This window comes from Mirounga angustirostris, unplaced genomic scaffold (assembly GCF_029215605.1).
Source record: "Mirounga angustirostris isolate CCGP_5_RB_7025 unplaced genomic scaffold, mMirAng1.0.hap1 SCAF_13, whole genome shotgun sequence".
Lineage (NCBI taxonomy): Eukaryota > Metazoa > Chordata > Mammalia > Carnivora > Phocidae > Mirounga > Mirounga angustirostris.
The window spans coordinates 57635372-57659469 of NW_026991721.1; the positions used below are offsets into that span (position 1 = coordinate 57635372).

The 24098-nt window shown below is 38.5% G+C and overlaps 1 protein-coding gene and 1 non-coding gene across 2 annotated transcripts in view; one reads left to right on the plus strand and one right to left on the minus strand.

Moving 5' to 3' along the window:
- RRM1 (ribonucleotide reductase catalytic subunit M1) overlaps positions 1-20547 on the plus strand; it is a 34055-nt gene extending 13508 nt beyond the window's left edge. Inside the window, exons 8-19 of the mRNA XM_064577018.1 lie at positions 3171-3312; positions 4635-4718; positions 6107-6268; positions 6636-6715; positions 7376-7577; positions 10263-10412; positions 10618-10839; positions 13083-13159; positions 15666-15801; positions 17339-17434; positions 18731-18919; positions 19927-20547. Coding sequence (XP_064433088.1) covers positions 3171-3312; positions 4635-4718; positions 6107-6268; positions 6636-6715; positions 7376-7577; positions 10263-10412; positions 10618-10839; positions 13083-13159; positions 15666-15801; positions 17339-17434; positions 18731-18919; positions 19927-20112 — 1726 coding nt within the window. The 3' untranslated portion in view covers positions 20113-20547. The remainder of the gene's footprint in view (positions 1-3170; positions 3313-4634; positions 4719-6106; positions 6269-6635; positions 6716-7375; positions 7578-10262; positions 10413-10617; positions 10840-13082; positions 13160-15665; positions 15802-17338; positions 17435-18730; positions 18920-19926) is intronic.
- LOC123858050 (U6 spliceosomal RNA) lies at positions 11268-11374 on the minus strand. The gene has a single exon (XR_006794018.1). It is a non-coding gene; the product is annotated as a U6 spliceosomal RNA (small nuclear RNA).
- Positions 20548-24098: the final 3551 nt, after the last annotated feature.

Below are 24098 nucleotides of genomic sequence, written 5' to 3' on the forward strand. Positions count from 1 at the left end.
ATAACAGAGAGCCCAGAAAGAGATTGAGGCTTATATGGGAAGGTGTCGTTGCAGTTCGTCTGGGGGAAACGGTGCTAGGGAAATTGGTTATCTTATGGGGAGGAAAGGTAATTAGATTTCCCTTTTTCATTCCATATAGAGAAATATGTTCAAGAAAGAAATTTTATTTATTTATTTATTTTAAAGATTTTATTTATTTATTTGACAGAGAGTGAGCTAGCGAGAGCAGGTACACAAGCAGGGGGAGTGGGAGAGGGAGAGGGAGAAGCAGGCCTCCTGCCAAGCAGGGAGCCTGACGTGGGGCTTGATCCCAGGACCCTGGGATCATGACCTGAGCCGAAGGCAGACGCTTAACGACTGAGCCACCCAGGTGCCCCCAAGAAAAATATTTAAATATGAAAGTAAAATCTTTTAGAAGAGCATTAGAGAAAATAGATAAATGTCTATTTTTCTCCCTACTTTTTACTATGAATTTCAAATATTCAGAAAAGCTTAGGGGCGCCTGGGTGGCTCAGTCCTTAAGCGTCTGCCTTCGGCTCAGGTCATGATGGGGATCGAGCCCCGCGTCGGGCTCCCTGCTCCGCGGGAGACCTGCTTCTCCCTCTCCCACTCCCCCTGCTTGTGTTCCCTCTCTCGCTGTCTCTCTGTCAAATAAATAAATAAAATCTTAATTAAAAAAAAGAAAAAGAAAAGCTTAAAGATAGTGAATGCCCATACACTTACTTACCTCTGTCTAGATAAAAATATTACTACCATTTTGCCATATATATATATACACATATATTTTTTTATCTTTAAAATTAAAGATATTTTTTTATCTTTAAAATTAAAAAAAAATTCTTTTGTCTGAGTCATTTGAAAGTGAACTGTAGACATCATGACTCTTAATACTTCAACCTACACCTTTTTTTTTTTTAAGATTTTATTTATTTGATAAAGAGAGACACAGCGAGAGAGGGAACACAAGCAGGGGGAGTGGGAGAAGGAGAAGCAGACTCCCTGCTCTCAGGGAGCCCGATGCGGGGCTCGATCCCAGGACCCTGGGATCATGACCTGAGCTGAAGGCAGACGCTTAACGACTGAGCCACCCAGGAGCCCCTCAACCTACATCCTAATAGGAGAATATGTATGATCTCAGAGTGGTAAAGGATTTCTTAAAATAGTCATAATAGACAAAACAACATTAAGGAAAAATTGATTACATTAAAATTAAAAACTCCTGTGAACCAAAAACGAAGTGGAAAAACAAGTTCCAGACTGAGAGAAGATATTGACAGTGTATATTAACTGTCAAGGGATTGTGTCAAGACACAAAACTAAATAGGAACATGGACAAAGGATATAAAAAATAATTCACAGAAGAAACTTGACTGGCGAATAAACATAAGAGTTTAGTAATTAGGAAAATGAAAGTTAACATAATGAGATATTTCATACCTATCAGACTGATAAAAATTAAAAGGCTGATAATACCAAGTGTGGCTAAGAATGTAGAACACAGGGAACTCTCATACGTTGCTAGGTGAGTATACTTATCCATCCACTTAGGAGAATCTTTAGTAAAGTGGAACATACGTGTATCTTTTGACCCAGGAATTCCCCTCCTGGGTTTATATTCTATAGAAATCCTTCAACCTAAGCACCAGGAGATATGTTTAAGAATTTCCACAGCAACATTGTTTAGAATACCAAAAAAATTGGAAATAACCCAAATGTCCATCCACAGGCAAATGGACAAATATATTGGCATATTCATACAGTGGAACAATTTGTAGCAGTGAGAGTGACATGTATCAGTAGGAAAGAATCTCTAACACAATATTAAGTTAAAAGCAAGTTGTAGATGGGGCGCCTGGGTGGCTCAGTTGGTTAAGCGACTGCCTTTGGCTCAGGTCATGATCCTGGAGTCCCTGGATCGAGTCCCGCATCGGGCTCCCTGCTTGGCAGGGAGTCTGCTTCTCCCTCTGACCCTCCTCCCTCTCATGTACTCGCTCTTTCTCATTCTCTCTCTCTCAAATAAATAAAATCTTTAAAAAAAAAAAAAAAAGCAAGTTGTAGAAGGATAAATAAATATGTAACCAGAAATTTAAAAATGATAAATGCCAGAAGAAGGTAGAAATGCATGGATATGGTATGGGATTGTAATTACACTATAGCTGTAGTGTAGATATAAGTAGATGATAAGTACAAAGTATATGTCATATTCTCTGTATCTTTCTCAATGTTGGCATATTTAATAGAAAAAGTTAATGGATAGAATCTGTGAGTGGATATATATTCAAGGTAGTGAAGGGATCATTGGTAGAGTAAGTAAGGTTCCTGAGGTGGGGAGGAGGATGAGATCCAAATCACAAGTTGTGGTGGGGGGGTGTCTTCAAAAAGGCTGTAAAGGAGCTAAATTTTGGAGGGCCTATCAAAGAATTGGTTGACATTGGATAGATGTTTCTTATTTCATAAATGTTTAATTTTACTTGGCTTACTAATAGGTTGGGAAGACCTATTAGTTATGTATGCTCAGGAATTTGCATGAGAAAATATGATAAAGCACATCTGCAGTCTGATGAACACATAAATTAATATTTTAGACTTTATTATAAGACTTCCTTCTAGGGGCACCTGGGTGGCTCAGTCGTTAAGCGTCTGCCTTCGGCTCAGGTCATGATCCCAGGGTCCTGGGATCGAGCCCCGCATCAGGCTCCCTGCTCTGCAGGAAGCCTGCTTCTCCCTCTCCCCCTGCTTGTGTTCCCTCTCTCACTGTGTCTCTCTCTGTCAAAAAATAAATAAAAATCTTAGAAAAAAAAAAAAAAGACTTCCTTCTAGGCCTAGCGTCTAGGATAGGCAGGAGGTGTTTTTAAAATAATACGATTTGCACGTTCTGCATGGAGCACTGGGTATTATACACAAACAATGAATCATGGAACACTACATCAAAAACTAATGATGTAATGTATGGTGATTAACATAACAATAAAAAATTTAAAAAAATACGATTTGTTGATGTGTCTTGTGTCAGGTCCAGTAGAAGGTTTTTTTTCTTAAAATACCTAGGAGTTTTTTAAACTTCAAATCTTTTATTTGCCCAACTTACTGTTTGGGGGGTGTATAGTCAATTTGGTTTCTCTGCTTTGTTTCATTTCCTTGCTGAGTTGTGACTTTTTCTTCCCCCATAGCTGTTTCCTTCTGAGCATGAAAGATGATAGTATTGAAGGCATTTATGACACTCTGAAGCAGTGTGCATTGATTTCCAAGTCTGCTGGGGGAATTGGTGTTGCTGTGAGTTGTATTCGAGCTACTGGCAGCTACATTGCTGGGGTAAGCTTCTTTTTTATGACTAAAAAATTGTAGGCTACAGGGATTCAGGTTGAGAGGGCATATGCTGGGGCTTGGGAGACCTGGGTCTCTGATAAGTGCTGGCTAGTCATACATGACTTCGAGTGAGTCATTTCACTACTTCTAGCTTCTGGTTTAGATTAGATGATCTGTAGGAATTTTTTAGCTCAGATTTTGGAATTCAGATTTATCTTAGCAATACTAATAGCAGCTATCATTTATTGATTGCTTACTATATGCTAAGTCTGTTATAAAAGCTTTACCTGAGTTACTCATTTAATCCTTGCTACAACCATAGAAGGTGGGTACCATTACACATAGTAGGAACTTCACTCCTTACAATAACTTTGTGAGTATAGGCAATATCGGCTTCATTTTACAAGTGAGGAAACTGAGGCATAGAAAATTAAATTACTTCCAGAGATCACTTAATATGTGGTAGAGCCAGGGTTCATGCTTTAAACATTGGCACCTTATGATGTAAGTTTAGCCCTTTGCTAGTTCACTATTCATTGGGGGTCAAGATAAGGATGTTGGGTAAGACCTAGATTTAAATTCTATCTCTACTACTTACCAGTAATGCAGCCTAGCGTAAGTTATTTTACATCTCTGAGTTTGTCTCCTCACCTGTAATGTGAAGAAAATACCTAACCCTATCAAATAAAGTTAGAGTCTAGAAGGAAATTATTCCATTATGTAGTGTTTTGGAGCACTTACACATAATAGTAGGGTGAGCTATTGTTCACTTATTTTTCTAGACGTTTAAAGGCTTGCTTTGGAGTTAGAAGGATTATTTTTAAAATTTGATGAGGTATCTTCTAGTTTTAGGAGTCTATATTTTCTTACTTTCATTCTAGGATCCATTTATTGTTGAGAATCTCCATTTATCTTTATTGTCTTTATTTATCCGTTGTATATAATTCTTACTGTTAAGTTGCCTTGAATTCTTTTGGGAAAAAGACACTGTAGTAGTGTTTTTACTCTACCCAAAGTAGATCTATATAATGTCCATTAGAGGGTATGGAATTTGAATTTAGCTACCCTGATTTCAGATTCTTTTGACTTGTAATGTTGTATCTCACTGTAAATTAGAGATGTAACAACAACATTACAGCAATAAGAGAAAAACAACATTTTGTTCATTTTATATTGGGTATTCTGTTTTCAAAGCAAAGGGAGAGATGGAGAGCAGATAAGACTTTATATAGACTGGGAGAGAGTAACTTGTTGAGCCATTTTGTTCTTTTCCTTGCTTAGTCCCACTTTTCTCCTCCAGATGCCTTTATTCTTGGTCTCTCTTTCAGACTAATGGCAATTCCAATGGCCTTGTACCAATGCTGAGAGTATATAACAACACAGCTCGATATGTGGATCAAGGTGGAAACAAGGTATGTTCTGTTACTCAAAAATCCTGGAAATCAGAACTAAAAATCTTTAGGGCGCCTGGGTAGCTCAGTTGGTTAAGCGACTGCCTTCGGCTCAGGTCATGATCCTGGAGTCCCGGGATCGAGTCCCGCATCGGGCTCCCTGCTCAGCAGGGAGTCTGCTTCTCCCTCTGACCCTCCCCCCTCTCATGCTCTCTCTCTATCTCATTCTCTCTCAAATAAATAAATAAAATCTTTAAAAAGAAAAAATCTTTAACCATGTATGCTTCAAATAAGATGATTTACTGTATATATATTTCTAACTACATTCCTAATATACTGTATATATTTCTAACTCCTTTTTTTCACTTTTAAAATCAATTTAATGAGGTATAATTTACTTACTTTAAATGTGTACACACTTTAAGTGTACAGTTTGATGGATTTTGACAAATATATATACTTGTCACTACACCAATCAAGATATAGAACATTTCCCATTACCCCAAAACATTTATGCAGGCACCTTTGATTAATGACCCCATCACCCCCATGCATACAGACTTTTCCCCTGGCTCCACGCAGCCAATGGTCTAGTCAGCTTGCTTTTATTTATTTATTTATTTTTATATTTTTTATTTTTTAAGTAGGCTCCACACCCTGTGTGGGGCTTGAATTCATGACTCTGAGGATCAAGAGTCACATGCTGTACCCACTGAGCCAGCCAGGCTCCCCCTAGGCAGCTTCTTTATGTGACAGCTTATTGGCAAAGAATTTCTAAAGTTGTGACTTAATATTAATACCTAACCTTGAAAAGGGGTTGTAATAGTCTTGTAGCTTTTTCTTTAAAAAACAAAAACAAAACTCTGCCTGTTTCACAGAGGGAGAAGTAAAGTTGAGAGGATTGGATTGTTTACCCAGTGTTAACAGCAAGATAGTTGCAATTTGAGCTTGCCTTGGACAGATAAGTAGGCACACTAATCAACTGTTAGTTTATGGATTTCCCTTGATGAACTTTAAAAACGATCTGTGGAGACCTCGATAAGACATCACTTTTTTGATCTTTAATAAGAGCACAACTTATTGTCAAAGATAAAGTGATTTCCTGTGGGCTTTGTATACCTGTCCTATAAGGTCAAGTGAGTTGTATGGCATCTGAAAGGAAACTCCATCTGCAGTTCATTGTGTCACTTTGGACTAGTGATTTCATCTTGTTCTTATCAATTGCTCTTTTTTACTCCTAGAATTGTAAGGACAATATTACTAATATTTGTAGTACCTTTATTTGTATTATCTCATTTATTTCCTTAATTGTGAAGATCAAAGGTGATATTATAAAATTGCTTTGGAAAATATGAAGTTTTTTTGTTTCATTCTGATTCTGAAAAGAATGATGGTTTACTTGCCTTTAGCGACCTGGGGCATTTGCTATTTACCTGGAGCCTTGGCATTTAGACATTTTTGAGTTTCTGGATTTAAAGAAGAACACAGGAAAGGAAGAACAGCGTGCCAGGGACCTTTTCTTTGCCCTTTGGATTCCAGATCTCTTCATGAAACGAGTGGAGACTAATCAGGTGAGAAGGAGGTACCTGTTGATAAGAACAACTTGATTCATATCAGCTTTCTTTTTTGTCATCTTAAATCATGGTTAGGAAGAGCCCACCTATGTGTTATGCTATGGAAGGCATTTTAAGCAATTTAAGAGATGCCATTCCTGCCCTTTTGGGTTTTTATTCTCTAAAGCAGATTCCATCTGACCTAAATGCTTAAAGGTCATGTATAAACAGGCAGAACTAGATGTTTGAGCCTGAGCCCAAAATGGTTATTTCTACAGCAGATTTCCAAGAGAGTCTATGGAAGCCACCCTATCCCTTGCCATGTTCCTAATGGAGTATGTGCGGTTGGTTATTTCAAGTCTCTTATGGGTTCTTCCCTTTATAGGACTGGTCCTTGTTGTGTCCAAATGAATGTCCTGGTCTGGATGAGGTTTGGGGAGAGGAATTTGAGAAGCTATATGAAAGGTATGGGAAAAATATGAAGTAATAATTTTTAATCATGTGTTTCTTTTATTTGGGGGATTCAAATTTCAAAACGTCATCCTAGCCAGTTTCTAGGAATCTTCAGAAACATCTGGGAGAGAATGTGATTAATAATTTTATTTTGGTCAGATTTGCTACCCAAATCTTCACCAAAATTTGGTTTCTATCTTCTTTCTTTAAAATTTTGTGACTTATAAAGAGGTGCTTTGGTTTTTAATTGATACTTATAAAAATTAAGGTAAAGGGTTATTATTTTGCTTTGTCTCACAGTACATTTGATTTAAAAAGTTATGCTTTATATTGCCCACAGAAATCAAGAACAGCTAGAACACATGTCACTAGTTCATTAAATAATAGCACAGTAGATTTGACTACTTTAGGTGTTATTCCTATTCCTTATGAAGGGTATTGTTGATTTAGTGGGATTTGGGTATATTCTAATGGGTCCAGAGCTGCCTGATTTTCCTTTGTCTCTCTAGCCACAGTAAAATGAATATCCTATTCCTTTTGTTCCCCTTCTGTCTTAGCAAAACATAGTAAACATTTAAGAATTTTCATAATTTTATATTTTAGTGTCTTCAAGTTGTCTGCAATAAAGATTTTCTTAGGGAATATTAAAATAATATTAGCTTTGCCTTTCAGTTATGAGAAACAGGGTCGTGTCCGCAAAGTTGTAAAAGCTCAGCAGCTTTGGTATGCCATCATTGAGTCTCAGACAGAGACAGGTACCCCGTACATGCTCTACAAAGATTCCTGTAATCGGAAGAGCAACCAGCAGAACCTGGGAACGATCAAATGCAGCAACCTGTGCACAGAAATAGTAGAGTATACCAGCAAAGATGAGGTAGGTAGACAAACTTCTGCCCAGAGTCCTGAGAGAAGAATCTTAGGCAGTTAATTTGTGAATCCCTCACTTGATTTCACTTGAGATAGGGGAAGGGAGTTTTCATAGTTTGCTATAAGTAGAAGGGCACTAAAATAGAGATGACAAAGAAAGGAACAGATGTAATCTGTGCCCTTAAATATCTTATAGTCTAAGCCATGTAGGAAAGACTCACTTTTTTTCTTACACACACATTGTTGTAATAATCTTTTCTCGGTGTTCAGTTATGGTGGTTTAGGACAAACACAAGAATGTGTCAGGATGCTCATTCAGTTTAAAGTATGTAAGCAGGTAGAGAGTCCTTTCAGTGAATGGTGAGACAAAATTCTAATGTCAAATCTTTAAGGCGATTCATAGAAGAGGCGAGGCTAGAGATGGGACACAGATTTGATGTAAAAAAAAAAAAAAGTTTATCGAAAAGCTTTCCATTTGGGAAGAACAGCCTGTCAGACAGATCAGAGACAGGAATAGATTTTGTGCAGAGAGTTTCAAATAAGTTTGTTCTGATGGAGCAAATACATTATGGTTTGGTATATGGAGAGATGGCTGTGGCTGGGGGAGGGGAGATAGTAGGTGAAATGTCTCGCATGTCACAGAGTAGAAAGCCCTTGTAGGTTCCTGAAAGGAAAATAGCGTCAAAATGCTAGGATGAGAAGGATAGTTCTTGCTTCTGGTAATAGAGTGTCTTGGTGTGAGAGGAGGTTGGAGGTTAGCTTATGGAGATTATTGCAGTGGTTGGATGACAGGCTGCTTGGATGTTGGATGTAAACTATGGAAATGAGGAAGGAGCAGATCCCATATGCTAGGACCTAACACACATGACAAATGAAAAGTTGGGAAGAAAATGGTAAGTGAATTAAACATACTGCTAAGGTTGTGGTTTAATTCAGCCAGAGTTACTGAGCACCAGCTATGTGCAAGACACTGTACCAAGTGCTCTGGAATGTAAATGATTATAGCTCAGGCCCTGCCCTTTGGAAACATATAATTCACTGTTGGAGAAAATTGGCACGTACTGTACTCAAGTAACTATTGTACAAAATAGATTATGCTACAGAGACTACAATGACCCTTCTTAAAACAAAAATCAGATCATATCTTTCCTCCACTCAACACTCCTCTTTGACTTTCCAACCCATCCAGAGTTTGTTCATTTTTTAAAAATTGAAATACAATTCTCATATCATAAAATTCACCCTTCTAAGTGTACATTTCAGTGTTTTTTAGTATATCCACAAGGTTGTGTAACTGTCACCAGTATCTAAGTCTAGAACACTTTTCATCAACCCAGAAAGAACCCTTGTACCCATTAGCAGTCACTCGCTATTACCCTCTTCCCCCAGCCCCTGGCAACTACTAATCTATTTTCTGCCTCTGGATTTGCCTCTTGTGAACATTTTCTCTAAACAGAATCTCTTGTGTCAGGTCTCTTGTGTCAGGTTCTTTCACTTAACATGTTTTCAAGGCTTATCTGTGTTGTAGTATGTATCAGTACTTCATTCATTTCCATCCAGAATTCTTACAGTGCCCTGTGGGTTCATGCACAACTGAGTATGCCCATCTCATCTCCTGTTACTTTCCCCCTTGCTCACTGTGCTCCAGCCCTACTAATTTCCAAGTATATCAAGCACATTCCCCCTTCAGGATTTTTGCCTTTTACTTTGAATGTTAAAATGCTCTCCTCCACCAGATAGCCACGTGGCTTGCGGTCTACCCTTTTCAGTTCTTTGTTCGTATGTCTCATTCTCAGTGAGATCTTCCTTGACAACTCTATTTAAAAATGGCACTCCTTCTGTCCTTATTCCTAGAAACCTTTTGTCTTTTCCTGCCTTATTTTTCTCCCTAGCATTTATCAGACTTATGCAATCTGAGCTATGCTTTAAAACTGGGTACTTAGGCAATGTGTAGAATTGAGTTAGATATGAAGGGCATGAGGGAGTCTAGGTGAGAGGAGTTGAGATTTTGGGTTAAGATAGTCCAAAATGGAAAAGGAAGTGTATTCATTCAGCATTAGTAAGCATTTATTATGTACCAGATGTGGTACTAGTACTAAAAATATAAGGTTAAATAAGATATGTTTCTTTCCTGAAAAAGCTTACCACCTAGTGTAGTGTAGTGGAAAATCACCTGAAGAGCTTTTGCAAAATTCACAAATTTGATACCCTATTGTTAGGAACTTATCAGAATCTCAGTAAGAGTAAGGTGGGAATGTGTAATTTGGAAGAGCTTTCTGCAGTGATGGAAATGTATCTGGTGGCTGTTGAGCACATGAAATATGACTAGTGCCACTGAGAAACTGAATTTTTAATTTTACTTAAATAGCTACATGTGGCTAGTGGCTACTGTACTGGACAGCACACATCTACTGACTGAGACAGATACACATACGAAATTAGAGCACGATGGGAGGTCTGTCTGGTAGTAGAGCCATGGACTATGGAACACAGATTCTCTGTCTTACCTGTTTCACTGGTGCATGTTACAGCTCACACGTGGATAGGTATTGGGATTTAGAAATGAACGGTGAAGAGGGAGAAGATAAAGATACAAATTTTATAGTGTTAGAGGCTTACATGGTGTCGTCATTGACACAGGGGGAAGAAATAAAAATTGTGTGATTCTTGACTCTTTTTCTTTGCATTCCAGGTTGCAGTCTGTAACTTGGCTTCCCTGGCCCTGAATATGTATGTCACATCAGAACACACATATGACTTTAAGAAGCTGGCTGAAGTCACCAAAGTCATTGTCCGAAACTTGAATAAAATTATTGATATTAACTACTACCCTGTCCCAGAGGTATGAATAGAGGTCTCTGCTTATTGGTAATTCTTGAAATCCAAGTTGGAGGGAGCATATCATGATCTGCCAGTCATTTAAACGGCTGTCATTGGAATGGTGTGAGAAAACAGAGATAAAAAAAAGAGCATGTATCATTTGGTGCAGAGTGTTGCCTTTTCTGTTCAGTAATGTCTCCTTCTTCTCTAAATCTGTTGGCACAAAGGCATGCTTATCAAATAAACTCCATCGCCCCATTGGAATCGGGGTACAAGGTCTGGCAGATGCTTTTATTCTGATGAGGTATCCTTTTGAGAGTCCAGAAGCCCAGCTACTGAATAAGCAGATCTTTGAAACCATTTATTATGGAGCCTTGGAAGCCAGCTGTGACCTGGCCAAGGAGCATGGCCCATATGAAACCTATGAGGGCTCTCCAGTCAGCAGAGGAGTAAGTATATGGATGAAATTTCTTTTTGCCTCTAAGTTCTTACAGTAGGCTGAATGGTAGCCTACAAAAAGATGTGTTCACATCCTAATCCCTGGACCTATGAGTGTTAACTTTTTGGATTTCAAAAGGGTCTTTGCAGATGTAATTAAGGATTTTGAAATGAGCATTTCAAATAAGGATTTTGAAATTATCCTGGATTACCCAGGTGGGCCCTAAATCCAGTGACAATAGTTCTTACAAGAGACAGAGAAGAGGAGGAGGCAGAAGTCAGAGTAATGCATCCACAACCCAAGAATGCTGATAGCCACTAGAAGCTGGAAGAGGCAAAGAACAGAATCTCCTCCAGAGCCTTTGAAGGGAGCAGAGTCCTCCCAACATGTTCATTTTGGGCTTCTGGCTTCCAGAACTACGAGAATAAAATTTTTTTTTTAAATATGGAACGCTTCATGAATTTCCGTGTCATCCTTGCACGGGGGCCAGGCTAATCTTCTCTGTATCATTTCAATTTTAGTATATGTGCTGCCGAAGTGAGCACAGATTTTTATTTTAAGCCACCAAATTTGTGGTAATTTGTTATACCAGCCATAGGAAACTATACTCTGTTTTAATGTGTTTTTTTTTTAAGATTTTATTTTATTTTTTAGATTTTTTATTTATTTGAGAGAGAGAGAGAGAGAACAAGCTGGGGGGAGGGGCAGAGGGAGCAGGAGAAGCAGACTCCTCGCTGAGCAGGGAGCCCCACGTGGCGCTTGATCCCAGGACCCCAGGATCACAACCTGAGCTGAAGGCAGACAGTTAACCAGCTGAGCCCCAGGCACCCCAAGATTTTATTTTTGAGCAATCTCTACACCCAACAAAGGATTTGAATTTATAACCTTAAGATCAAGAGTCTCATGTTCCACTGACTGAGCCAGCCAGATGCCCCTTTATTTTAATGTTTTGTATGGAACTAGTCATTGGTAAAAGCGACTTAAGAAGAATTCTATCTGTATTAGTTTTCTTTTGCTAGATTTAGTAGATAAAAACAACATACATTATCTCCATTTCCTTGAGTCAGGGGTCCAGGCTTGCCTCAGCTACATTGTTTTCTTTGGGTCTCACAAGGTTATAGTCAGGGTGTGTTTTTGTTTTTTTTTTAAGATTTTGTTTATTTATTTGAGAGAGAGAGACACAGCGAGAGAGGGAACACAAGCAGGGGGAGTGGGAGAGGGAGAAGCAGGCTTCCCGCGGAGCAGGGAGCCCGATGTGGGGCTCGATCCCAGGACCCCGGGATCATGACCTGAGCCGAAGGCAGACGCTTAACGACTGACCCACCCAGGTGCCCCAGTCAGGGTGTTGATAGAGGCTGCGGTCTCCTCTGAGGCTCAGAGTCCTCTTCCAAGCTCACCTGGTTTTTGGCGGAATTCATTTGTTTGTACCTGTAGAACTCATGACATTGTACTTCTTCAAAGCCAGTAGGAGGGAGAGTCATTTCAAGAAGGCCCCAGTCCAGTTGCTCTTTTGAGGGTTTTCATCTGATAAGTCAGGTACACTCAGGATATCCTCTCTTTTGTTTAACTCAAAGTTAACTGATTTGTAACCTTAATTACATCTGCAGAAACTTTTCATCTTTGCCATAATTATGTAAGTAACATCCATCATATTCCCAGGTCTTGTCCACACTCAGGAGGAGGACATTATACATGGCCTGTGCACCAGGGGGTGAGAACCTGGGAACTGTCTTAGAATTCTGCTTTCTACACTGCCTTTATTATTGGTAGTATGAGTCTCTTCTGTATAAAATAAAATGTTATGTTATTTTTAGTCCTGATGTTCCTGCTGATATTTAGGAAATCTGATATCCAGTGGTTTGAAAATAGGTGTTTAATAGCTAAGTAAATAGATCAAGGCAATTAAGAAAGATGAAATTGGAGTAACATTTTTACTGTACAAAAAGAGAATGCATCTCAGCCACATACTTATGAATGTTAGGATTTCCTGGTTTGTAGATATGATACGAATCCTCTGAGGGCTCACATCAGGGACATGGGGAAGAGATAAGCCAGGTTTCTTAGCCTGCTTTTGATCAATATGACTGCATGAAAGTTTGTCCAAGGAAATCTCTGGACCTTGGATTCCTCACACAGTTCTACTAGAAGACATTTGTTGGGTTGTGGGGAATGGCAGTTAGTCATTTGGTTTTTGTCATTGTTTTAAATTGTTATAGAGTGATTTGTCATAAGTTTGCATTGTTTATTCCCTAGATCCTTCAGTATGATATGTGGAATGTTACTCCCACAGACCTGTGGGACTGGAAACTTCTCAAGGAGAAGATTGCGAAGTAAGCAAAGAGATGTAAGGTAGTTTTGAAGTAAGGAGGGTTTAGGTTCTCATTCTGGCTTTCAGAAGTTAGGTGTGTTATTTTAACTTCTGAAACTCATTTTTTCTCTTTTAAGTGGGGCTAAAATGACCTATCTACAAAACTATTTTTGTAAAAATACTTTGTAAGATAATATATGAATAGTAACCTACAAATTGCTTGGTGCAATGAAAGCATTTTAATAAATGGTAGGTATTATTAGTTGATCTTATTTTAGGGGCTTAACTACCTGGATTAAGCAATTCTTTTTCTCATTAAACTTCATATTTCCAAGTGTGCTTGCTTTTTAAAAGTTTTTCACTTTTATTTATTGCTTAACTCCCTTGGGCACCTAAATGGCTTTTGCTGAATTGGTTGTCATAGGAGTAAGCTAGGAATTTAGAAGAGCTTTTGGAGGGTAATACGTTAAACTGTCAAAGAAAAATGTAAAACTTGAGGTTTTTAAGGCCTTTCAAGCTAATAAACATAAAAGATTTAAGGGCGGGTAGCATGTTTTGCTTAATGAATAATAAAACAAATTGTTTTCACTTTCTTCATGAGCCTGTCATCTCTGGATTAATGCATATGCAGAGTGTTTAATGTTTACAGAAGGAAGCAGTAACTTTAAAATACTCTTTAAAAAATATCTATTTGCCTTAAAATTGTTTTATTACTTAATAATACATGTTAGAAAATTTTGGAAAACATATGTGTGAAAGGGAGTAAAATGAAATTATCCCAATACCACCTCCTAAAAATCTGTTTGGGTACATTTATATGCAAATTCAACTTTTACAAAAATGGACATGTATTTTATTTTTTGTTTTTTTCTTCCTCAAAATACCATGGATATTTTTCTATACACAACTTTTTAAAATTTCAAAATTAATACATGAATAGCAAAGTTCAAATACAGAAACAAAATGGAAGGTGAAAGCCCTTCTTTATACCTCTTCTTCCAACCACTTGTTCCACAAAACAAATACAAACCAACTTATTCCTTTTACCAGAGATAACCATTGTTAATGGTGTGTATTATTCTAGACCTTTTTCAGTACATTTGCAGATGCACACAGTTTTGTTATAAAAATATGATCAAACTTGACATATTCTAAGATTTATTTTGGACATCTTTCTCTTTTTTTTTTGTTTTTAAAGATTTTATTTATTTATTTGAGAGAGAATGAGAGAGAGCAAGCACATGAGAGGGGGGAGGGTCAGAGGGAGAAGCAGACCCCCTGCTGAGCAAGGAGCCCGATATGGGACTCAATCCCGGGACTCCAGGGTCATGACCTGAGCCGAAGGCAGTCGCTTAACCAACTGAGCCACCCAGGCGCCCTGGACATCTTTCTCTTAGTACATGCAGACCTACCTAATGTTTTTAATGATTACAGACAATTCCATAGTTTGGTGTGTCTTTTATATATATATATATATTATATATATATGACTTTTCAAAATGTTTTCCTATCTTTGGACAGGAAATCACTGTCCACTTTGCTGAGGAAGTAAGACATGAAGTTGATTGGTGGTTTTCTTGATACCTCAAAACTAGAGAGTGACAAAGTGAGATTAAGATCCTGGTTGTACAGATTCCATTAGGATATGAAGCTTTAAGCTAAGTACTGTATAAATCCAGAGGTATACAATATAGGAAAGACCAAACTCTTGGTGTTTGAGAAACTTAAGACTTACTAAGTAAGGTGAGACATGTAGCACAAGTAAAGTATACATAAAGGTACAGGTCATAGAAAATGTTTGCAGAAGAAATACTTATATTTGGCTTTTGTATTTAATATTTTCTGCCTGGTCGGGAAAAATGTTCTAGAGTGGTCATCTCTTAGGCTGAGCTTTGAAGGATGAGCTAAGGGCAGTTTGAAGATTTCTCAGTGTTCAGATAGTATATTCTTCCTTAAAGCACTCTCTTTGGCAGTGAATAGAGTCAAAAGATGTTAAGCTTCCTCTAGGAACTTAATGATTGAAGAGGTGATAGAGGAAGTCAGGAATATACTTTGAGCATAATTTTTCCCTATGGAGAATTTTGGTGATAGATGTCAGATTCTGACCACTTTCACATCATTATGTTTCCTGAAAGGGCTTAGCACAGTAATCATAGAGCACATAGAAAAGAATGTGGGTTGAATGAATGTACCCTGATACAGGTGGGGACTCTTCAACAGCCATTCTGTTATTTCCTTGGGCAAGCTAGTGTGTCACGTGCTAATAAGTCATGGCATGATAAGAATCGCCAGCAGTAAAATTGTGCTAATTTTGTTTAGGAGTCAGGCATTTAGGAGAGGGGCAAGCTATACCATTCATACTGTGAGTTGCATCTCTATAGGGGTTAAATTCAAAAGTCATTATGTGAGTCTAATGCATGTATGACGTCACTCATAGCATCTGCATTTACTGCAGTGACTTGAAGTAGCTGCCTTCCTGGCAGATTGTAGTTTTTAGTACCAGCACCTAATAATCTCCTTTTCTTTAGGTATGGTATAAGAAACAGTTTACTTATTGCCCCGATGCCTACTGCTTCAACTGCTCAGATTCTGGGAAATAATGAGTCCATTGAACCTTATACCAGCAACATCTATACTCGCAGAGTCTTGTCAGGAGAATTTCAGGTGAGAAGATCACAACTAGACCTACAGGAGATCTTGCAAAAGCCTGTTGTTGGGAGTAACTGCCAACTCATATTTAGTATGTCCCTTTTGCTTAGTATGGGGGCAAAGCTTTGATAAAGTGAGTCCACTTTATCTCCAATATTATTCTAAGTTATTTAATAATAGACATTTAACAAATATCTGTTTTTTTTTTTTTTTTTTAAGATTTTATTTATTTATTTGACAGAGAGAGAGATAGCGAGAGCAGGAACACAAGCAGGGGGAATGGGAGAGGGAGAGCCCACCTCCCGCCGAGCAGGGAGCCCGATGCGGGACCCGATCCCAGGATCCTGGGATCATGACCTGAGCCGAAGGCAGACGCCCAACGACTGAGCCACCCAGGCGCCCCTAACAAATATCTGTTAAAAGAATGAATGATTGAGGGGCGCCTGGATGGCTCAGTCGTTAAGCGTCTGCCTTCGGCTCGGGTCATGATCTCAGGGTCCTGGGATCGAGCCCCACATCGGGCTCCCTGCTCCGTGGGAAGCCATCTTCTCCCTCTCCCACTCCCCCTGCTTGTGTTCCCTCTCTGTGTGCCTTCTCTCTGTCAAGTAAATAAATAAAATCTTAAAAAAAAAAAAAAATGAATGAATGATTGAGGGTCAGGTACGAAAGTAGCTTGTTGATATTAGAGTTCACAAGATATTTAACCATTCTATAATCATAATGATGTATACTATGACCTCAGATGCTTAAGTTGATGATACTCAAGATGTATACAGTGAAACTCAAGATGTATATAGAAGCAAGAAGTATATGGAACCATGACAATAGTTCTCAATCTGGTTTACAAATTAGAATTTCTGGTGGGTAGCACCAGTGTTTTTTTAAAGTTCCCAGGTAATTCTAATGTGCAGCTAGGGTTGAGAACCACTAATTTTTTTTAAAATTTTTTTTTAAGGTTTTATTTATTTGACAGAGAGAAAGACAGCCAGAGAGGGAACACAAGCAGGGGGAGTGGGAGAGGGAGAAGCAGGCTTCCCGTGGAGCAGGGAGCCTGATGCAGGGCTTGATCCCAGGACTCTGGGATCATGACCTGAGCCGAAGGCAGACGCTTAACGACTGAGCCACCCAGGCGCCCCGAGAACCACTGATTTAAAAGATTTTATTTGTGAATTTCCAGATTACCTGAAATAAATTTCTGTAAGGTTTGGAGTAGATATATTTCTAATTTTTCTTCTTAAGTATTTATTGTATCCTTACTTAGGGGGGAAAAAAAGAAGTAATCCACATAGATTTACCCATCTTAGGCAATGCTAGTTCTTTTTATTTTTGTAAATATCCTGTTTCTTGAATCACAGATCAAGAATTTAAAGGAATATAACTTTTGTTTGGTAGGATGGGCCTCTCAGTCTTATAAAATATAGAATTTACCAACTAATTTAATGTTAAATACTTCTTCAGTGATCTTATTTATTTTAAGCTCCAGGCCTGTGATCCTTTTTAGGCTCTGTCATTCTTACTTATTCCTTGACATCTTTTTTGCTTTTCTATTCAGATTGTAAATCCTCACTTACTGAAGGATCTTACTGAGCGGGGCTTGTGGAATGAAGAGATGAAAAATCAGATTATTGCATGCAATGGTTCTATCCAGGTACAGAATGAAAAATCAAGTGTGCTCTTTAGAAGCTAAGTTGGACATTGGTACCTTCTCACTTACCCCATGCAGTGGAGAGAAAGGTTATTCACTGTGGTCATATGGGCTTATGTTAACCTCTGCATTGTTGTGCTAGTATTATATACATTTTCACATAGCTAGGCTTTACCCTCTTGTTTGTGCAATAATATGAAGCAGTAGTTTCTGACTTTTCTGTACATTAGAACCAGTTGGGGAGCTTTTAAAATTGTGAAGCTTAGGTTGTACCCCATAACAGTTAAATTAGAATGTCTGGACGATGGACTCTGAAAAACAGACAGGGTTCTAGAGGGGAGGGGGGTGGGAGGATGGGTTAGCCTGGTGGTGGGTATTTAGGAGGGCACATTCTGCATGGAGCACTGGGTGTTGTGCACAAACAATGAATCATGGAACACTTCATCTAAAACTAATGTTGTAATGTAAGGGGATTAACATAAGAATAAAAAAATTAAAAAAAAAATTAGAATGTCTGGAAATGGGAGCCAGGCATTAGTATTTTTTTAAATACTCCCTAGGTATTTAAAATTCCAAAATGCATTAAAGTTTGGGGACCACTGATATAAAGTGTGAAATTAGAGTCAAACTTATTTAAAAAATGTGGTGGAGACTGAGGACTCAAAAGTCAAAAAAACAGAGCGACAGATAGTGTTTAACAATAAAATATTTGCAGCCAAGAATCAAGAAGTGTTTATTTTTGTAGGTGGAGGCCTCTGTCTAAACATTTGTCTCCCTGCCAACACAGATAAGGATTTCTGTAACATTTCTATATTTGCTGGCAGAAATGGTAGCATTAGCTAGTTTGTATGTTTTGATGCAAATTAACCCTAGACCTAAGAAAACATTATTTCTATTGACTCCAAAAGGGGTTTGTTTCATTGCTTCCCTTGATTGTCTGTCTATGAGTTGTGTATTACTTGTGTATTCTGTAAAATTCAAGGGTCATTTTTTGCTGCTTAATAAATTATTATAAGTACCTTTAGAACAATGAATATTTTGGCTATAATCCAAATAAAAATGGATCTTAAAATCATTACCACTAGCCAGATATTTTGTTAATTAAATGGAGTTTCGTTGAACATTCTAAACCAGAGGTGAGCGTCTTAGGAAACTTGATAGGGATCATATTGTATGATGCTGATACGGTCAGACCTGGCAGGAAGTAGAACTAAGGCCAGACCCTTGTGTCATTAATTACGTTAATTGTCCTGATTTCTTCAGCCAGACTGCAATAAACATTTGTTTTTTCTTCTTCAGAGCATACCAGAAATTCCTGATGACCTGAAGCAACTTTATAAGACTGTGTGGGAAATTTCACAGAAAACCGTTCTTAAGATGGCAGCTGAAAGAGGTGCTTTCATTGATCAAAGCCAATCTTTGAACATCCACATTGCTGAGCCTAACTATGGCAAACTCACCAGTATGCATTTCTACGGCTGGAAGCAGGTTGGTGGAGGAAATCAAGGAAGTTGGGATATTTTGGAATTAGAACAGTTTTATATTCTAGCTACCTATTAAATATTGCCACCTAGCAGTTCTTTCACTTCAATATGTTAAAACCAAATCATGGTTTTTGTACCAGATCAAGCTCTCACTTCGGATTTTCTTGTTTCTTTTAGGATTATTTCATTCTTAGGTATGAAACCTTGGAGTTACCTACAACTCTCCCCTTATTCTCCATACAAACACTCACCAAGTTGTGGTGGTTGTTCCTTTGTACTGTTTCTTGAATATCTTTCTTCCTGTTCCACTGCCATTATTCTTAAACTTCTTAACTGATCTCCCTGCTTCTAGTATCTGCTCTAGGCTGTCTTGTGCACTGCTGCTGTTTCTAGAATGAAACTTCTACATGCGTCAACCCACTATTCAAAAACATCCTTTGTTTCCCCACTTTAACGATATACAGTATAAAAGCCAGTTACTTAGCTTCTCATTGCCAACTGTAAAGTCCTGTGATTCTGGATTCTATCCTTATTACCTGGCAATCTTCTGGGTATTTATATAGATTTACAATTTTTTTTTTTTTTTTTTTTAAGAGGCATTTATTGACCACATACTGTGTGCCAAGACTGGGGATACTGAATAGAAGATGATCCTTATACTTGAAGTAGTCACCATCTGTTCTTTACAGAGACACAATCTAGCTCTATAAATAGTTATAAGACAGACATGTTTTAGGCAAACTTGTAAGTTATACACATCAAAACAAGAAAAGACTAAAGAACAAAAATATTTGACATTTCCAAAGAGGTAAGCTTTTTTAGTGGCAAAAGGAACACAGTATACTGTCTGACTCTACCTCTTTAAGCATTTTTGAAAAGGCTTCCTAGAGCAGTTGGAGTTTCAGGTATAGAAAACAGTCTGACTTGGTTTATGGAAATGTATTTTAAACATTGGTCTCGAATGCCTAGTATTCTTACAATTTCTAGTAGTTGTATTTGCTTCCTTTGTAGGGTTTGAAGACTGGGATGTATTACTTAAGGACACGACCAGCAGCAAATCCAATCCAGTTCACTCTAAATAAAGAGAAGCTGAAAGATAAGGAGAAGGCAACAAAAGAAGAAGAGAAGGAGAGGAACACAGCAGCCATGGTGTGCTCTCTGGAGAATAGAGAGGAATGTCTGATGTGTGGGTCCTGAGGAAAGGCTTAGAAGAGACCAGCACTTCCTCACAGCCAAACTACTTCTTGAGCATAGATAGGTGTAGTAGGTTTGCTTGAAGTGCTAAGGCTTTGCTGGACCTTAATGCAGCAAAAAGATCAGTCAATTTAAAGTACTGTTTCTATATAGTGTGAAAGTATTAATTTTTTAAATTGATATCTTGGGAATCAAAGTAGAAGTTTTAGGAGTGCAAAAGAAGTCACCTTGCAAATAGGGAGTGATTGAATAGGGTTTCATTGCCCACCTGGCACCCTTTTCTGGTGACCTCAGTTTTCATAAGGAAACTTCATTTTGCTGCTTTGACTGGTGGGGGTCCATAGAAACAAAACTGAGTCAACCTGTGAGAAGTGCTGACAGGACCTTTATCTGGATAAGGTCCTATAGGTCATTCTGAAATAAATGTTTCTAAGTGACTGTGTGAGACCAAATTTGTCATTTATTTTCATACAGAGGTTAAATTTGAAAAAAACATTTTCTGAACTTTGAGAGTTCAGGGAAGAAATTTTAAGAAAAATTACCTAGATGCTGTGCAGAATTCTGATTTTAACATATGCCTATTTCCTCTTTTTATTGTGGTAAAATATACATAACATAAATATTACCATTTTACCCACTTTAAAGCATATAATTTAGTGGCATGAAGTACATATACAATATACAACCATCACCACTACCTATTTCCAGACATTTTTTATCATCCCACACAGAAACTCTAAAACAATAACTCCTCATTCCCTTCTCTCAATCCCTGGTAATCTCTGTTCTACTTTCTGTCTTTGAAGTTATTTATTCTAGGTACCTCATATAAATGGAATACTACAATATGTGACCTTTTGTGTCTGGCTTACTTCACTTAACGTGTTTTCAAGGTTCATCCATGTAGCATATAGCAGAATTTAATTCCTCTTAAAAGCTGAGTAACATTCCATTGTAGTATATATCACATTTTGTCTATCCATTCATATGTTAACAGACATTGGGGTTATTCTCACCTGTTGGCTATTGTGAATAATGCTGCTGTGAACATTGATGCACAAGTATCTGTTTGAATTACTGTTTTCCGTTTTGGGGAGTGTATACCTAGAAGTGGAATTGTGGGAATATATCATAATTCTTTGTTTAACTTTTTGAGGAACTGCCAAACTTTTTTTTTTTTTAAGATTTTATTTATTTATTCATGAGAGACAGAGAGAGAGAGGCAGAGGGAGAAGCAGGCTCCCGAGGAGCAGAGAGCCCGATGCGGGACTCGATCCCAGGACCCTGGGATCATGACCTGAGCTGAAGGCAGACGCTTAACCATCTGAGCCACCCAGGCGCCCAAGAAGTAGTTCTTTTTTTTTTTTTTTTTTTTTTTTTTAAGATTTTATTTATTTATTTGAGACAGAGAGAATGAGAGACAGAGAGCATGAGAGGGAGGAGGGTCAGAGGGAGAAGCAGACTCCCCGCCGAGCAGGGAGCCCGATGCAGGACTCGATCCCGGGACCCTGGGATCATGACCTGAGCCGAAGGCAGTCGCTCAACCATCTGAGCCACCCAGGCGCCCACTGCCAAACTTTTTTATTGGAGTTGCACCATTTTACATTCCTACCAGTAGTGCACGAGAGTTCCAGTTACTCCACATCCTTGCCAACAATTGCTAGTTTTTTGTATTTTTGATAATAGCCATCCTCTTGGCTTTTGACAGTTTGATTTTAATGTATCTTGGTGTGGATCTCTGAGTTTATCCTCCTTGATGTTTGTTGAGCTGCTTGGATCAGTAGATTGACATCTTTCATTAAATTTGGGAAGTTTTCAGCCATTATTTCTTCAGATAATCTTTTTGCCCATTTCTTTCTTTTCCTTCTGGGACTCCATAATGCATCTTTTGGTCCACTGCTTGTGTCCCACAGGTCCCTTAGAGTTCATTCACTTTTCTTAATTCTTTTTTTGTTCCTTAGACTCAATAATTTCAGCTGTGCTATCATCATGGTCATTGGTTTTTCTTCACGCTCACATCTGTTGAGCCCCTTTAATGAATTTTTTATCTCAGTTATTCTTTCCAGCTCTAAAATTTGTTTCCCTTGACCAATCTCTATGTCTTTGTTGATATTCTGATTTTAATACATTGCTTTTCTGATTTCCTTTACTTATTTGTCCATGTTTTCCTTTAGCTCTTTAAGCATATTTAAGACAGTTGTTTTAATATCTTTGTATAGTAAGTCTGATGGCTGGGCTTCCTCAGGGATGTTTTCTATCAATTTTTCTTCTTCCTTTGAATGAGCTATGTTTCCCTGTTTCTTTGTAATGCCTGTGATTTTTTGGTTATTGTTGAAATATTCTGTTTGAGACTTTTCCAAACTGCTTTTGCAGAGACTATTCCCTAGTGCATATGATCACTGAAGTCTCTGTACCTTTAGTGCATATTCAGTTTATGTTTTGACAGATTTCCTTGAGTTCAGGAGCTCTCTGTTGGTGCAGATTGGCTCTGTGCTAGGGCACTTTTTCCACATGTGACTAGGCTTGCTCTGAGCCTAGGCATCTGTGATGGTTAATTTTATGTGCCAGCTGGCTAGGCCATGGTACACAGGTATTTTGTCAAACACTAGCCTAGGTACTGCTGTGAAGATATTTTTTTTAGATGAAATTAACATTTAAGTCTGTAGACTTTGAGTAAATCAGATTACCCTCCATAATGTGAGTTTCCTCATCCAATCAAATTGAAGGCCTTAAGAAAAATTGAGGTCCCCTAAGAAAAGAAGGACTTCTGCCTTCAGACTGCCTTTGGACTTGAGCTACAATATCACTTCTTCTCTGGGTCTCCAGCATGCTAGCCTGCTCTGCCAACTTCAGATTTGCTAGTTCCACAATTATGTGAGACAGTTACTTAAAATCTCTCTCTCCCTCTCGCCTTCCTTCTCCCTCTGCCACCTAACCTCCTTTACCAACCCCTCCCCCCATTCTCTCATTGGTTTTGTTTCTCTAGAGAATAAGAACCCTGACCGATACAGATTTTGGTACCAAAAGTGGTTCTAGAGGAATAGAATCTTCAGGAAGAGTCTTCTGAATTGGTTCTGGAGTTTATGGAATTGGTTCTGTAATCTGATTAGATTTAAAGGCACTAATGACTATTTCCAGTAGTAAAGGGAGTACTGATAGTTTATGGTGTGATGTGGTAATAGAGACACTCAAAATACCATCACTGGGTACTCCTACTAATCAAACACTTTAAGAGGCAAGGTTCTGGGTGATCATGTATATGTTCTGCCTCAGGGGTATATCAGCTTTCTAGCCCTATGTCATAATTTAGTTCATCTTGATCACCTTTTCTACAATATATGACACTGTTCCAGTACATTGATGACCTGCTGATTGGACCTAAAAATTAGCAACTACTCTAGACTTATTGCTAGAACGTTTGTGTGTCAGAGGGTGGGAAATGTGACAAAAATTCAGAGGCCTTCTATCTCTGAAATTTCAAGGGCTCCAATGGTATGAGACATGTTGAGATGTTCCCTCTATGGTGAAAGATAAATTGTTGCATCTGGCTCCTCTTACAACCAAGGGACAGGCACAATGCCTAGTGAGCCTCTGGATTTCGGAGGCAGCATGGCAACATATTCCTCATTTGGATGTGCTACTCTGGCCTCTTTATCAAATGACCTGAAAAGCTACTAGTTTTGAGTGGGGCTTGGAACAAGAGAAGGCTCTGCAACAGGCCTCGGCTGCCACACGAGCTGCCCTGCCCCCTGGGCCATATGATCCAGCAGGTCTACGGTGTTGAGGTGGCAGATAAGGATGCTGTTTGGAGCCTCTAGGAGGCTCTTAGGAGTTCGGAGCAAAGCCCTGCCATCCTCTGTTGATAACTACTCACTTTTTGAGAAACATCTTTTGGCTTGCTACTCAGCCTTAGTAGAGACCGAATGCTTCACCATGGACCACTAAGCAACCTGAGCTGCTCATCATGAACTGCGTGCTGTTTGACCCAC